General features: G+C 44.0%; 1 protein-coding gene across 3 annotated transcripts in view; it reads right to left on the reverse strand.

The window, feature by feature from the left end:
* Positions 1-10,804: 10,804 nt before the first annotated feature.
* ERGIC3 (ERGIC and golgi 3) overlaps positions 10,805-14,976 on the reverse strand; it is a 54,804-nt gene continuing 50,632 nt past the window's right edge. For 2 of the 3 annotated variants that reach the window (XM_082271948.1, XM_082271949.1), the window contains 3 exons: positions 12,595-12,727; positions 12,443-12,498; positions 10,805-11,626 (listed from right to left, as the gene is read on the reverse strand). In XM_082271948.1, coding sequence (XP_082128074.1) covers positions 11,547-11,626; positions 12,443-12,498; positions 12,595-12,727 — 269 coding nt within the window. In that variant the 3' untranslated portion in view covers positions 10,805-11,546. Of the gene's footprint in view, positions 11,627-12,442; positions 12,499-12,594; positions 12,732-14,976 lie in introns of all 3 variants that reach the window. The other variant, XM_082271950.1, reaches the window with a different exon arrangement.

Genomic DNA, 14,976 nt, shown 5'->3' on the forward strand with positions numbered 1-14,976 from the left:
GGTGTCATTAAAAAGAATCTGAGTTTCAGTGGTGAGATTGACTGATCCTATAAATCTATTTCTGGTGCTAAAACTAAAGTTGGAGCACATCTGTGGACTACTAAGTGTCCCAATACCTAAACTGGATTAGCCAGCAAAGAGCAAGAGTCAGGGCTAACATTAAAACTATAACTGATGTTACCCTCTAGGAATGTGTCATTAAATTCTATAGACAAGTGTCTCCTGGCTGTCTTCATGCCAATACAAATATTTAGCATGCAATGCTGCCATTGCTGGGGTAAAATGGCTAGATGAGGGTTTGGAGCACACCCAGCAATTAGTCCTGTTTGCCGCCTTAGCTAGCTGAAGGTGCATTTTAAACAATAGGTTGGGATGCTTTTAATCATTACCCTTGCTAAAATACACTAAGCTGGGGGGCGTGTCCAAGATGACGACCGAAGCAGAGGCATAGTGAGAGCGCTCCGTCCGCTGCCCTATCTAGCATTTATCCTGTTTTATGCTGCCCTGACTACCCCTGACCTCGCTAAAGCACCCCGGTTGGTTTCTGGATCTGCTATGACCAGAGGGCGCCCATTCTCTGTGTCCCGGAAGACCTCTGCGCTGCACGCCACACCGCTTGGCACGACTACTGAGCCTGGTGCGCCTTCCGATATGGCGACTCAGACTGAGGATACAGACTCGGCGCTCCAAGAGCAGGATAATTTTGTTGCCCTAATGCAGGCAATCGCGACCTGCCAGACCACCTTGACAGGCAAGATAGACTCGGTGCAGATGTAATGGTGGCGATCTGCAATTTTTTTTTTTTGTCGGACCCCTGACTAACTTTTGAGGGTACCAGTGACATTACTACAGTAATCAGTGCTATACATATGCAATGTTACTGTAAAAATGACACTGGCAGGGAAGGGGATAACTTTATTAGTGATCAATGGGGTTAAGTGTGTCCCTAGGGGCGTGATTCTAACTGTAAAGGGGCATGGCTTGTGATGTAACCACAGAGACATATGATCCTACATAGCAGGATAGTATGATCTCTGCAGTTACACCAGGGAGAATGACAGGCGGCTTTGTTTACATCAGCCGCCTGCCTTTCTCCCTCTCCAGCGGGAGAACGCAAGTGGCCGGCGGACATTGCAGGCTCCTGGGCGAGCGACGTAGTACTACGTCGATTTGCCCAGGAAGGGCTGACTGCCACAGTAAATATACTGTGGGTGGTCGGCAAGTGGTTAAGGGGGCAAATCCAGAACTGGTTAAAAACACAAAATAAACCCTGTACTTAGACAGAAAAGAAGCAAAAGTTCTTTTGCTGAGCAGAGTTTACCTTGCACAGCAGACAGATAAAACAAATCCTGGTCTCAAAACAGTTTCTCCAGAGCTTAGTAAATTAGGTAAACCTTCACTTTGCAAAGAATACCCAATCACATTTTCCAATTTTCCTTGCATATGATTGGATAATGGAGGTCAGCAGAGCTTTTGCTCATTTGCTAGGCTCTGGAGCAACTACACTTTGCAAAGTGCACAGTCTACTTGCCTTTAGTAAATTAGCCCCTGTGGTTGAGTTCTGTTCCTGAGAATTGTAAAAACCCTGCAAGTACAGAAAAATACCTGGCTATTCTTGTAGAAATGCACTCCGCTCCCGAGCCCCTGTTCTGGGCTAAAAATAAGATGGCTTTTCTACAATTAAATCACAAGTAATGGTGCATTCAGCCTTGCTGAGTTGTCTTGCTTAACTACAAAATCCACCCCCCCCCTCAATATCCTCCACATAGGGAAAGATGTTCTGTAGCCTAAGGGAAACTGTGAGGGGTAAAAGACTTCTGGACATGAGACTGCAGAGAGCACAGTACAGCTACAAATTTCTGATGATCATTCAGATATAATAAAATGGCTTCCGTGGTATATTTGGCAGCCCGAAAGGATTCACGGTGATGGAGCACAGAGTGAATAGCTATTTGGTTATTTTGTGTATTAGCACTGAGCTGCATGCAGGAAGCCAATATAAGTGAATTGACATGCATTGGCTGTACAGGGTCACCTGCACAGTTGGATTTGAAAGGTATGAAGGGATAAGTGTGTGCCCGCTGGGTTGAACGAACCTAAAGTGTGTACGAGGCTTCACATAACATTTGGATTAAGTTACTTGTCTGTCTATAAATATCAGGGTATGTTCTGGTTACTCATAAGAACTAAAAAAGCCACTTGGATAAGAAGTGAAATGTTGTCAATACTACAGGACAAGTCTATTTGAATGTGACTAAACAGGGATGACAATATAGGAAACACACCAGAACTGTAATTAAATAAAATCATTTAATGAAGTTCATCTCAGTTTGACACAATCACTCCCCATAAAACACCCCACAAGAAGAAGAAGAAGAAAAAAAAAAAAATCTTCAGATATTTGTCAAGTTTCCCTGCCAATGAACAAGTAGAAGGGGTCTTTAAAAGGACTAGAAAATAAATAGTATTTTTAATAAAGCGAGGAAGTATTTTATGGTTAAGGATTAAAGGAAAACAATCCCAGGGGAAATATGGAGTCAATGATGATGTTTCCTTCTGAATATGCTAGATGCCGGACTGATTTGACTCTTCTAATTTGCACATGTATTCTAGCCCAGTGACTTATAGCCCATTCACACTAGCCACCCCCAAAAACGCTCAACAGTGGTGAGGGGCAGTTCAATGCACTTTAATGGTGTTCAACTTTGTACACTCCCAATAAAGATTAAAGTCTTCTCACTAGCCAATGTCCTGCAGATTGTCTACATTTTTCTACACTGCGTACAACACCAACTTTGTGGTGTAACGTTGTGGCAAACTGGTGTCAATCAAGTGCATGAAGTTGCAGACACCGCACAGGTGAAAGGGTATATTCTATTATTTGTATGCAATAAAAATGTTAGTGTAGTTCTTCCTGAAAATTTGCATTTGATAAATGGCTGCACAAATGTCATGTGAAAAAAAAGTGCAACAGCCACCATTTTATTCTCCAGGGCCTCTATCAGAAAATATATTTGGGGGATTGAAGTGTGTGAAAAAATAAAAAGTTCCCTGGACAGCAAGTGGTTAGGGTACTAAAAGCAGCAGGTCCTTATAACAGCATTTTCAGGAGGTCAACAATGAAAGCCCTCAAACTACCCTTACTATATCCATCTATCTATCTATATATATCCACCTTAAATGTCATGAGTCTTGTAGTGATAGATCATAGTATACACTAAAGTAATTATCTCGACCTAGACATGAATCTATGGAAGACTTACCATTTGACCACATGATCTCTGTTGAATGGATGAGGAGTTCAGAATTGGCTGGTCTTAGCCTTTCAGCAGAGTACAAGTGACCAAATGCTTAGGCTTTTGGGGTTGCAGGAGGTACTAACGGGGGGGGGGGGGGGGGGGGGGGCCTACAGTAGTTTCCCAACTAGCCAAAATTGTATTATCTAGATTCTTCCAAACATCACTTTTTAAATAAAAATTTATTGGCTGCAATCCAGCACCTGATTGGTTGAAATAGGGACTAGCCCAATCTTTAATCTCTCTTGTCACAGGTTAGCACCAGTGTCTGCAGCTAATCTCCCAACAAACATCTCCCAGGACGCAATGCAATGCAAACCCGGAAGTGACGTCCGGGGCCGCAGAAGGAGGAAGTAAGATAAACAATCCTCTAAAATAAGGTGTGATCCAAAAAAAATAAAAAATTATAGCCCAATTCTATTTTTAAAAACCATATCACTGCTGAAATCTGTTAAGTTTAAAATTTGGGTGGAACTCGGCTTAAGTATGCATAAGTCAGAAAGTTTTTTTTATCTTAACCACTTCTGCCAGAAGGTTTTTCCCCTTAATGACCAGGCCATTTTGTGCGATACGGCACTGCGTTATTTTAACTGACTATAGCGCAGTCGTGTGACGCTGTACCCGAATAAAATTTATGTCCTTTTTTCCCCTCACAAATAGAGATTTTTGGTGGTATTTGATCACCTTTTTGGGCTAGAAAGGAAAAAAGACAGACAATTTGGAAAAAAATATTTTTTACTTTCTGCTATAAAACATATTCAATAAAAAAAAAAAAAAATGTAAAAAAAAAAATGTAAAAAAAAAAAAAATCTAATTTCTTCATCATTTTAGGCCAATTTGCATTCTGCTACATATTTTGGTAAAAAAAAATCCCCATAGGCGTACCTTGATTGGTTTGCAAAAATGTTATTGTGTCTACAAACTAGGGGATAGATTTATGGCATTTTTATTTTTACTAGTAATGGCAGCGATCACCAATTTTTAGCAGGACTGCGACATTGCGGCAGACAGATCGGACACCTGACTCTTGAGGGGGCCAGTGACAATACTACAGTAATCCGTGCTAGAAAATTGGATTTTTGACTTACTGTAAAATCCATTTCTCTGATGTTCATTAATGGACACAGCTTTAGATCTTCATAACTGTTGGGTTATACTGCCCCCTACAGGAGTAGGACACGTCTTTAAAAAAGTCTGGTTACGCCCATGGGCAGTCTCAGGGGGTATACCCCCCCCCCCCTCTCTGCTATAGGCTCTAAGTTTAGTTACAAGCTCCACAGAGGGGTGGGTGCTGTGTCCATCAATGAACATCAGAGAAGTGGATATTACAGTAAGTCAAAAATCTAATTTTCTCTTTTGTTCATTGACGGACACAGCTCCTGATATTCATAACTGTTGGGACATCCAAAAGCAGTGTTAAACATGAGGGGGGTGGGAACGGCAAACAAATTCCCAAGGCTAAACCGTAGCCAATCAGGCAACAAGAGCTCAACAAAAACAACTGGAGCCCACCTGAAAAAAACAATACACCCTCGAAGAGGATCAGGTCCTCTCAATAGTAGCCTGCAAATCCTTGCGGCCAAAAGAAGCATCCGCATATGCCAACACATCCATTTTATAAAACTTTGTGAAACTGTGCAAAGACGACCAAGTGACTGCCTTGCAATCCTGCGTTACTGACGCCTGACAGAAAGCCCAGGAGGCACTAAGCGCCCAAGTGCACCATAACAGGGAAAAGACGAACCTGACCTTTGATGGAATAGGCCTTAATTACTGTCTGTCTGATCCATCTGGAAATGGTCGCAGAGGGTGGAAAACCCTTTACGAGGCCCATCCGTGAGCACAAAGAGTCTGACTTCCTGAAAGACTCTGTAGCTGCCCGATACACCCTAATTGCCCGGCCCACATCCAAGGCAATTTCCTTCAGATGTTTAGGCCTGGGACACAGGGAAGGCAACACAATGTCTTCAATCAAATGGAAATCAGAAACAACCTTTGGAAGGAACGACAGGGGTGAAGAACCACCTTATCTCTGTAAATCACCAGGTAAAGTTCCAACACCCTGCGTGCAGAGGTGATAGCAACCTAAAAGGCCACCATTTGGGACAGCATAAGCAGGGGAATCTCCTGAATATTTTCAAAGGGAGGCTTCTGTAGAGCTGAAAGCACAAAAATGAGGTCCCAAGGCGGCAACGGAGCCCGCACTGGAGTAACCAAATGTCGGTCACCCTGAAGAAAGGTACGCACCAGGGAGTGAGTGGCCAAAGGTCGTTGGAAGAAGCCTGCCAAAGCCGACACCTGGCCATTGATGGTAATCAAGGCCAATTTCTGTTCAACCCCCTTTTGAAGGAAGGTCAAGATCCGAGCCACTGAGAAGGAGCGAGGATGAACCCCAAGAGACTCACACCATGCAATGTACGTCTTCCACATATGATGGTAGGTCCTCCTAGTAGTATATTTCCTAGCTTTTAACAGTGTAAGAATCACAGATTTAGATAAACCTCTATCCTTCAGCACCTGGCGTTCAACAGCTAAGCCGTCAAAGCCAGCAACTGTAAAGCAGGATGGAAGATCGGTCCTTGGGACAGCAGATCTTCTCTGAGAGGAAGCTTCCAAAGAACGTCGGCCACCAGCCGCACCAGAACAGCGTACCAAGCCTGGCGAGGCCAGACCGGAGCCACTAAGACGACCGGAATCCCTTCTGCCTCGATCCTGCGTAGAAGCCTTGGCAGAAGCTTGAGAGGAGGGAAGGCGTAAATTAGACGATTCTGACCCCATGGGGCCACCAGCACATCTGTGGCATCGTCCCCACCTCCACCTGGGATACAAAGGACTCCAGGACTGCCATCAGTGCATCGATGAATTGTTGGGACCCGGAGGGATCCGCAGCCTCAGAGAGGGGATCAGGTGGGGAGATGTGCCCCAAAGGCTCCATGAGTCACCAAGAGGACCCTGTAAATAGTGTAAAACACTGCAAAAGGGACAACCCCCACCGAGCAGGCAGCACAAGCACCAATCGATCCTCAGCAGAGAGGGAGAGAACCCCACCAGAATCACTTCTCCTCCCAGCAAGTCTTCACAAAGGTCACACTACGAGGATCAGTATCAACCATAAGATTGCCAGAGGTACCGGTCCATCTTTATATCTGGAGGATAGGAGGGAATCCACTTCCAGCTAAGAAATATCTAAAGCCCTCACAGTGTATTTGATCTGGTAAGAGGCTCACCCTCCCCCTCCCTGATAAGGAAGGTGCGGGAAGATACTTTCTTTTCCCTCTCCCCAGCATGTGATTTTTCAATGTGGATCTGGTCACATACACGCCCTTTAATTCTTAATTCTGGTAAGAAGCCAGTCCATAATTGGTGGTGGGATATCCAGCACATCCAGTTGTCTTGGGACTATCACTTGGAACATCACTCATTGTGTTTGGTTTTGATCACGGACACTTTATTTGGACTTTGCACTTTTTGCACAGTTGGACTTATTTAAAGTTTGACATGTTTTTTGGCTCACATGCATCCAGGATATTAGTCACTTGATTATATTTTGTCACTCACTTTGCTATGTTTCTGCACTGTGGTTATAGCATCCTATTGAGGAGATATACCCTTTATGCAGTATTACACACACCTATTGGTTTTTGATTTACCCTTTGTCATTTGTTTGATTTTAGTAGAACTTTTGCACATTTGTTTAGCGCACCTGCTTTTTTTACTTCAACCCCACCAGACTCCCTACCCAGCAGAAACAGGCACCTGCAGCCACTAGGAAAATCTACACTCCACGCGCAGTGATCAGAGAGTGAAAGGATCCAGGAGACAGCACCAGGGGATGAGGAGGGGCTCCCACCACTGAAATCGCTGCCCACAGAGCTCCACTGTCATGGCTGCCGCTATTTTCAATAGCAAACCACCGCAAAATGGCCGCCAGACTACACAAACATGGCCACCGTGTATAGAAACACAAAGGCTACAACAAAATGGCGGCACCACGAGGTTTACAGGGACCCAGGGGGGAACCAAGGTCTCAAGGGCAGACCCAGGCAGGACAGGGGGCCCTGGCAGGTCCCCTTTACCAGGTACAACCCTCCCACACAGTCGATCGTCCGGTCACCGGCGGCGCACCCCCCCGGCCTCCATCACCAGCATAGCGCCCTGCCCCCACCCCAGGAGGTGGATTAGACCATCTAAACAGACCCAACATATGTGGAGGGGGGAGGGAAGTAGGATGAGGGACAGATGACAAGGGGGGTGCCTGATGGGAAGGAGGGGAACCCGGGGGTCCGACCGTCCCACGGAGGGGCCCACGTCCACCCCAAACCCTTCGGGGGAGAGGGGGGGACAGAATCACCATACCAGGAGGCACCGCCCCAGACAGAACCCCTCTCCATCGAAATGGGGGGCTGTCAGCCAGGAGGAACACTGCGACTCTGGCTGAAACCCGGTCGTATGCGACCTCACGAGGCGTTTAACTCGCAGGCCAGCCCCCGTTGCGGGCGACCTAGCGCAAAGCTGAGGTCTGCGCGCGCTGGCCAGACTGGGGAGACTACTGGATCTAGATTATCCAGCCCGTCGCCCAGTCCAGCAGTTTATTTTAGATCTCACAGGAAAAATCCAAGAGAAAAAAATATTTCTATCTAAAAAGAAAAAATTGCAAGGACCAAATATCCCAGCAAGGAACTAGGTCCTTACTCCTGACTAGGCAGAAAAAAACTGAGTGCCTATAGCAGAGAGAGGGAGTATACCCCCCCGGGACTGCCCATTGGCGTAGCCAGACTTTTACTGCCTAGTGTCTTACTCCTGTAGGAGGCAGTATAATCCAATGGTTATGAAGATCTGAAGCGGTGTCCGTCAATAAACGAGAGAGAAATATGCAGACCTACTAATGACTAATGTACTGACATTAGGGAAGGGGTTAACACCAGGGGCGATCAAAGGGTTAAGTGTGTCCCTAGGGGGTGCTTTCTAACTGTGTGGGGGAAGGACTCACTAGATGAACAAAGAGATCAGTGTTCCTAAATAGCAGGAACACAAGATCACTGTGTTCATCCCTGACAGAACGGCGGTCTGCCTTGTTTACATTGCCTGTCTCTTTGGGGAGCGAACACATGTGGTTGGCAGACATCGCGTCCGCCGGCTCCCCCTCTGGCCAATCAGAGCACGTCCCCGCTGGCTATTTTATGAAACGTACAGGTACGTCATTTTGCGCTATCGAGCCAACCTGCCGCATTATATGTACTGCTGGCGGTCGACACGTGGTTAATACATTTTATGCATTAAGAATGCCCCCCTCAGCCCCCTAACACTAACACTTACCTGAGCCCATCTCTATCCACTGATGGTGCAGGAGTGTCTCGACTGCCCAGGACTCTCCCTCCTCATTGGCTGAGAAGGCAATTGGCTCCGGCCGCTTTTAAAGTCAGTGACCCAATGAGTTGCTCGCTGTGGGGGCACTCAACAGAAGGGAGGGGCCAGGAGAACCGAAGAGTGACCCGAAAAAAGAGGATTGGGGCTGCTCTGTGCCAAACTACTGCACAGAGCAGGTAAGAATACATTTTTTTTGTTGTTAAAAATAAGTGAGACTTTAGTATCATTTTAAAGTGTTACTAAACCCACAACCGTATAATCAGTCTATATATGCAGTAAAGCATGCTTGTTAGATTCACTGTGGAACCTAAGGGGTGAATCTACTTCACTGTGTAAAAAGGCTGTTCAATCCTGTCTTCTCTGATCATCTCCAAATAATCTGATATTTACAGAGTCAGAGGACAGGCTGCACATGCTCAGTTTGGGGTGTATTGCTACAGAGTGTTTTTTTTTTCTTGGGAGAGTGCATGTGTTCAGCACAGGGCCAATCAGCACTGTCCAGACAGAGGGTCAGGAGTCCTGCATTCTCAGAGGACAATCGTGGGAAAACAAAAACTCTTCTTACAAGCTTTAACCAGACACTCATAGCAAGACTGCTCTAACTGCTGATGAGAAAAGGTATTTAGCAGTTTATATTTACTGAAATAATTGCATTTCCATGTTCTGTGCATGGTGGGAGACCAGATATAGTGAGTCCTGGGTTTAAGTATGCAAAGTCCTAAAATTGTTCCTCTGGTGACACTCAGACAGTTGCATGCATAATATCTACTAAACCAGGACAATCACCAAACCTCAACTCCTATCCTCCACTTCAACAGATCTTGCGTAAATATAAGTCTAGGTTTCTGGTCCTTTAACCAGCCCTAAAAAGGAGCTTGGGGCAGCATTTTACCCAGTAAATATATTTCAGCCCTTTTTCTTTTTTTTACTCCTTTTATAAAAAGGGGTTGTGCTTACAGTTTTGAATGAAGGGATACATGTTAATAGTCTATTTGTCTACTCTAAGTTACCCAAATATGCCATCATAGTAAAGTGTAATATTATACATTATTGTAGGGTTTTCATCAGCTCCAACTTATCCATAAAAACTTTAATTTTCTTTCTTTGCTTGCGTTTATAAATATCAGCTGATATGTTGAATTCAAGTAACAACTTTCACCTGAACCCAATCTATGTGCACTAAAAGGAAATGAGGTGGTCCCACATATTTGTGCATGAAACCACTTTACTCTTTACAGGAATAACCTCTTTGTACTGCATGTTCAGCAAAAGGAGGAGTAGGAGAGAACAGTTTTGTTGCACAGTGAATATATCGCTGGAACAGGGAGGAAGGCTAGTATGTTAACAGACAGGCTTCACTCAGGGGGTGAGAAAATGTAAAGGATAACTCTACCTTTAAAGCACAGCTTGCTTTATAGGTTACTTGTTCCAAGACTTGTCATTGCGAATATACTTTAAAAAAAAAAAATACTAGTTGCCAGTCTTTGGCTTCTGCCATATGATAGGTATGCCAAGAGATTATAAAACACAAATTCTACATACTTGTGGATCTGCACCCCTCTTGAACAATATGGCAAAAGTGCATCAAGCACCTGGAGCTAATAAAATCCACCACTGTATTTTTCAGGACTAACATCCCAAAGACTTGAATAGGAGGTTGTTCCTGCAGTACAGGTCATCTCATTCAATTCTATAGGGCATTTCTATATTAGACTTGAATTGCACACACCTTTTATACAGCTGCAGGTAAAATGTCAAGGTGCCATACCACCATGCAGAAACCATAGCTTAGTGCTCCTGTATCTGGTTGTCTAACACAGTGGTCCTCAACCCTGGCCTACAGGGCCCACTAACAGGCCAGATTTTAGGTATTACCTTGGGGAGATGCAGACTAGAGTACTGCAATCACTGAGCAGCAAATGATATCATCTGGGATGTATTTCAGTTATCTTGAAAATCTGGCATGTTAGTGGGCCCTGTAGGCCAGGGTTGAGGACCACTGGTCTAACACATTACAGCACATTCTAATGTGCGTTTGCCAGTGACTAGGTTAACGGACAGAAAAGAACATGTCATTGTGCAATATTTTTCATAGAAAAGGGCCAAAATTCCCATTCACAAGACAGCTCTAGTTTAAAAAAAAATGTACTTTACAAAAGACTTCAGAGAGGAGAAAACAAAGACTAGCAGTAGATGACATTAATAAATATCCAGGAGAATCCTTAGAGTCAGACATAGTCAGTACAGTATTGTGAGGTTGGGTAGAAAGATCTCACACAGTTGTACACATTGCCACAAGATCAGCTGTGCACTTGCAAGTAGAGACGGACAATTTTTTTTTTAAAAATTCCTGAATATTTTACTGGTCAGGGATACTGCTAACCATACTTCATTGTGGAGTAATTGATTCCCTCCTTATAATGATCCAACAGAATGCAAACCTGCATAGAGCGTCTGATGTGCCACAAGCCCACGGTCCTCTGCTGATGACCTGTATTGTCTGGCTGCAAGATAACTCCAGTCCTAGACTTCAGCTAAGATTTTTTGTGAACCAGCCAGAGCGTTTGGTAAGTACCATCACCTTTCACTTGGGACACCGCAAAGGAGGATTAAAATTAAGATTGCACAAATGCCAAGGACAGTCTTACAGCTGCAAAGATAGCTTGTATGTCACCCTAATACAATTTCTGTGCGAAACAACGCTGGCTCCAACTTCTGACCATTAGAAAATATTTATCTTGGTAGATTTCTCATAAGGACATTGTGGCGTGTGTCCAAATGCACACATTCTCTGTCAGTAAGGTTACCCATCCCCATCTGTAAACAAATGAGCAAGCTGGCAAAGTCTCTTGTCTGTTGCTGGGGATGGAAGACAATTTTCCTTTATGTTGTTTTCCCGAGTTCAATCTTCTTTTGAATGGCACGTGTGGAGTGATAGATCAGAGAGTCAATTAGTCCTGCAACTGTATAAAAAAAAAGTGCCATTTTAGAAGGGTCGGTTACAAAGAGACGGCAAAAGCCAAAAGGAGCTTGAAGGAAAAAATTGCACAAAGCAGCCCCACTCTTCTTCTTTTTGGGTCCCCTGCTGGCGCTCTGGGCCCCTCCCCTTTGCTGAGTGCCTCCATAGCAAGCCGTTTGCTGTAGGGGCATTCATGCGTGCTCGCTACAGAGCTGGCTCTCTGTGTCCTTATGAGACAGAGAGTGTGGCTCAGCTCCGCTCCCGCCTCACTGGCTGTTAATGACAGCAGTGGGAGCCAATAGCTGCTGCATCTCAACCAATCAGGAGGGAGAGACCTGGGAAAGCCTTAGCTCTCGTGCACATCGCTGGATCAGGATTGGGCATAGGTTAGTATTAGGGGGTGCTGAGGGGGCAGCGGCACACTGAAAGTTTTTTTACCTTCATGCATAGAATACATAAAAAGGTAAAAAAAACCTTCAGCCTTTACAACCACTTTAAAAGTTTAATGTCCCTACAACACTTGTACAGTATACAAAGGGCTCTATGGTCAATAGGGTTTATATGCATATTAGTACACAGCCCTGCTACGCATGGGGCCATGTGGTGCTTGCCCTGCGCCCTCGGAATACCTGTCCTGCATTGCCAACAACGGATTTACAGTATATTATAGGCCTGTGGAAAATTAACCTAAACACCCATACAGACTATATGCAGATAGCATATCTAATGGGTAATCAAGAGTCTAGCTCTGAAAAAGGGTCAAAATCCTTCAACATACAAAATATAAAATGATACTAAAGCACAGATGTAATAAACTTACCTGTAAATACTCCTCCAATTATGGCACACACTCCAGTAAGAAAATGAGTAAGTGACCTGGAAAACAGGGAACAAGGTGATCTGAATTTTAGCGATTGTGCATATTATATTCCCAGGGCAGCAGGTGAACACAAGGACTTTCATATGGCTCACCTGTGCTTCTCTGTGAGTTTTACCATCATTGGAGACAGCTCATACAACACGAACACACCGGGCAATCCCTGATCACCAATCAGCCCACTGGCAATTTTTTCGTGTCTGGTTACTGAAAACTGATTGGTGCGCACTACCTAAATATGAGACATACAAAGAAATACGTAGATAATGTTAAAAGGATAAGTGTACTTGTAGTAAAAGTACACACTTCTCCAGCACTTGAGCTGATCATATCCACAATAGTGGCTAACCTCAGGAAGATTACCATGGCTCTATGTTCATCCTTTGGCTTAATCCTCTTTAATGCTGGCTGCTCCAGAAACTGAAAATGCTTCAGACGGACGTATAAAATGTGTATGGGGGTCTCATTGCAGGCGTGAGGAGGATTTTAGCCAGAGAATGAAAAAGTAATGCAGGTGGGGTGCTTTTGCTTTTTTTTTTTTTTTTTTTAACTCAGGAAAGTTTGGGAGATCATTTACTTTCACAGAAAATACACTTAAATAAGGAAACTTTCTTTTACTGCATACAAATGTTACTGCCTGGATACTGGAAATTCCAGCAGTATTAAACTTCTGAATGAGTTGTAAGACTATTTCATTACACATATATGGTGAGGAGTACAGGCTATGACGGAGAAGTCAGCCTTCTTATCTTTATAAATGGACTGCAGCCTTGTGCATTTACATAGTAATGCCTGTTTTACACGGGTAGCCTGGGGGTGGTACAAAACAGTCAGCCGAGCCAGTGTTTGGCCACCCACCCAAACTAACAATACAGCTGGACAAATGTAAAAATAAAAAATCACCAACAAGTTACCTCCTGCAAATAGCTTAGGGATAACAGTACATATGTAGCTACACCAAGGCTTTGTATACCATCACACCAAAAATAGATCTGGGGTGTGGTCCTTAACCAATTTACCTCCGGCCACTGTGCGGCACAGTGGCTCGTTATCGTCCAGCGACGTAGACCTACGTCACTGGACTCCTCCCCCTGTAGGCGGCGCTCGCACGCCGCCGGAGGCGCGCTCCCGCTGTTTTCATTCACAGCGGGAGTCGGGCCAGGGGAGGAGCGGCGGCGATCGCCGCCGCTCTTCCCCGATCGTCGGGGAATCTAGTTTGGAGATCCGCCCGCCTGTGTAAACAGAGCGGGCGGATCTCCTAAGTGACAGGGAGTGACAGATCGGAGTGTTCAGCATAGCTGAACATCCGATCTGTCCCTGGCTCACTCAGTCACCTCCCCCCCCACACGTTAGTAAGCACCAGGCATACATTAACCCCTCCCTCTCCAATAAAATTAACCCCTTCCCTGCCAGTGTCATTTTTACAGTAACAGTGCAAATGTATAGCACTGATTACTGCAGTAATGTCACTGGTACCCCCAAAAGTGTCAAAAATGTCAGTCAAGGGTCCGATCTGTCCGCCGCAATGTCGCAGTCCCGAAAAAAAAAAAAAAAAAAAAAAAAAAAAAAAAAAAAAAAAAAAAAAAAAAAAAATCGCAAATCGCCGCCATTACTGGTTAAAAAAAAAAAAAAAAAAACACCAAAAATGACAGAAATCTTTCCCTTAGTTAGTAAACGCAATAACTTTTGCGCAAACCAATCAAAATACGCTTATTGTGATTTTTTTTACCAAACATAGGTAGCAGAAAACAAATTGGCCAAAAATTTAAAAAAAAATTAGATTTTTACATCTTTTTTGGGAGGAATTTCATATAAAAAAAATGTTAAAAATATTGTTATTTTTTCAAAATAAACACTCTTTTTTTGTTTATAGCGCAAAAAGTAAAAATTGCACAGGTGATCAAATACCACCAAAAGAAAGCTCTGTTTGTGGTAAAAAAGGACCTAAATTTTGTTTGGGTACGGCGTTGCACGACCGCGCAATTGTCAGTTAAAGTCACACAGCGCCGAATCGCAAAAAGTGGCCTGGACGTAAGACAGCAAAATCCTCCGGTGGTAAAGTGGTTAAAGACTAGAAGCAGTGTATAAATAAGAGGATTAGAGATCCACAAGACAAATCTTATGAAAGGACTAAGTATACCACTAACTGGAATTAGTAAAAAATGCACAGCTTTATCTATAATAAAGCTGTGCTTTTATTTTTGAATACTGGTTGAGTAGTCGCATAAGAGATTGTCTTGTGGATCTCAAATACAGCTGACAAGGCTATACACATTGTAATGCTTTGCTTCACGACTTCTGTATTTTTAATTAAGGCTGCAGAGTTTGGGAGGAGGGACTGCCTTTGCTCACAGAGTTCAATGGGGGCTACACTGTAAGCAAAAGACACAGTAAAATTGTTTGGCAATAAAGTAAAAAAAAAAAAAAAAAAAAGAAGGTCTGCCGGACACCGCTATACTGCCCTCTGAAAAATGATC

Source organism: Pelophylax lessonae (assembly GCF_965119305.1).
Source record: "Pelophylax lessonae genome assembly, chromosome: 11".
Lineage (NCBI taxonomy): Eukaryota > Metazoa > Chordata > Amphibia > Anura > Ranidae > Pelophylax > Pelophylax lessonae.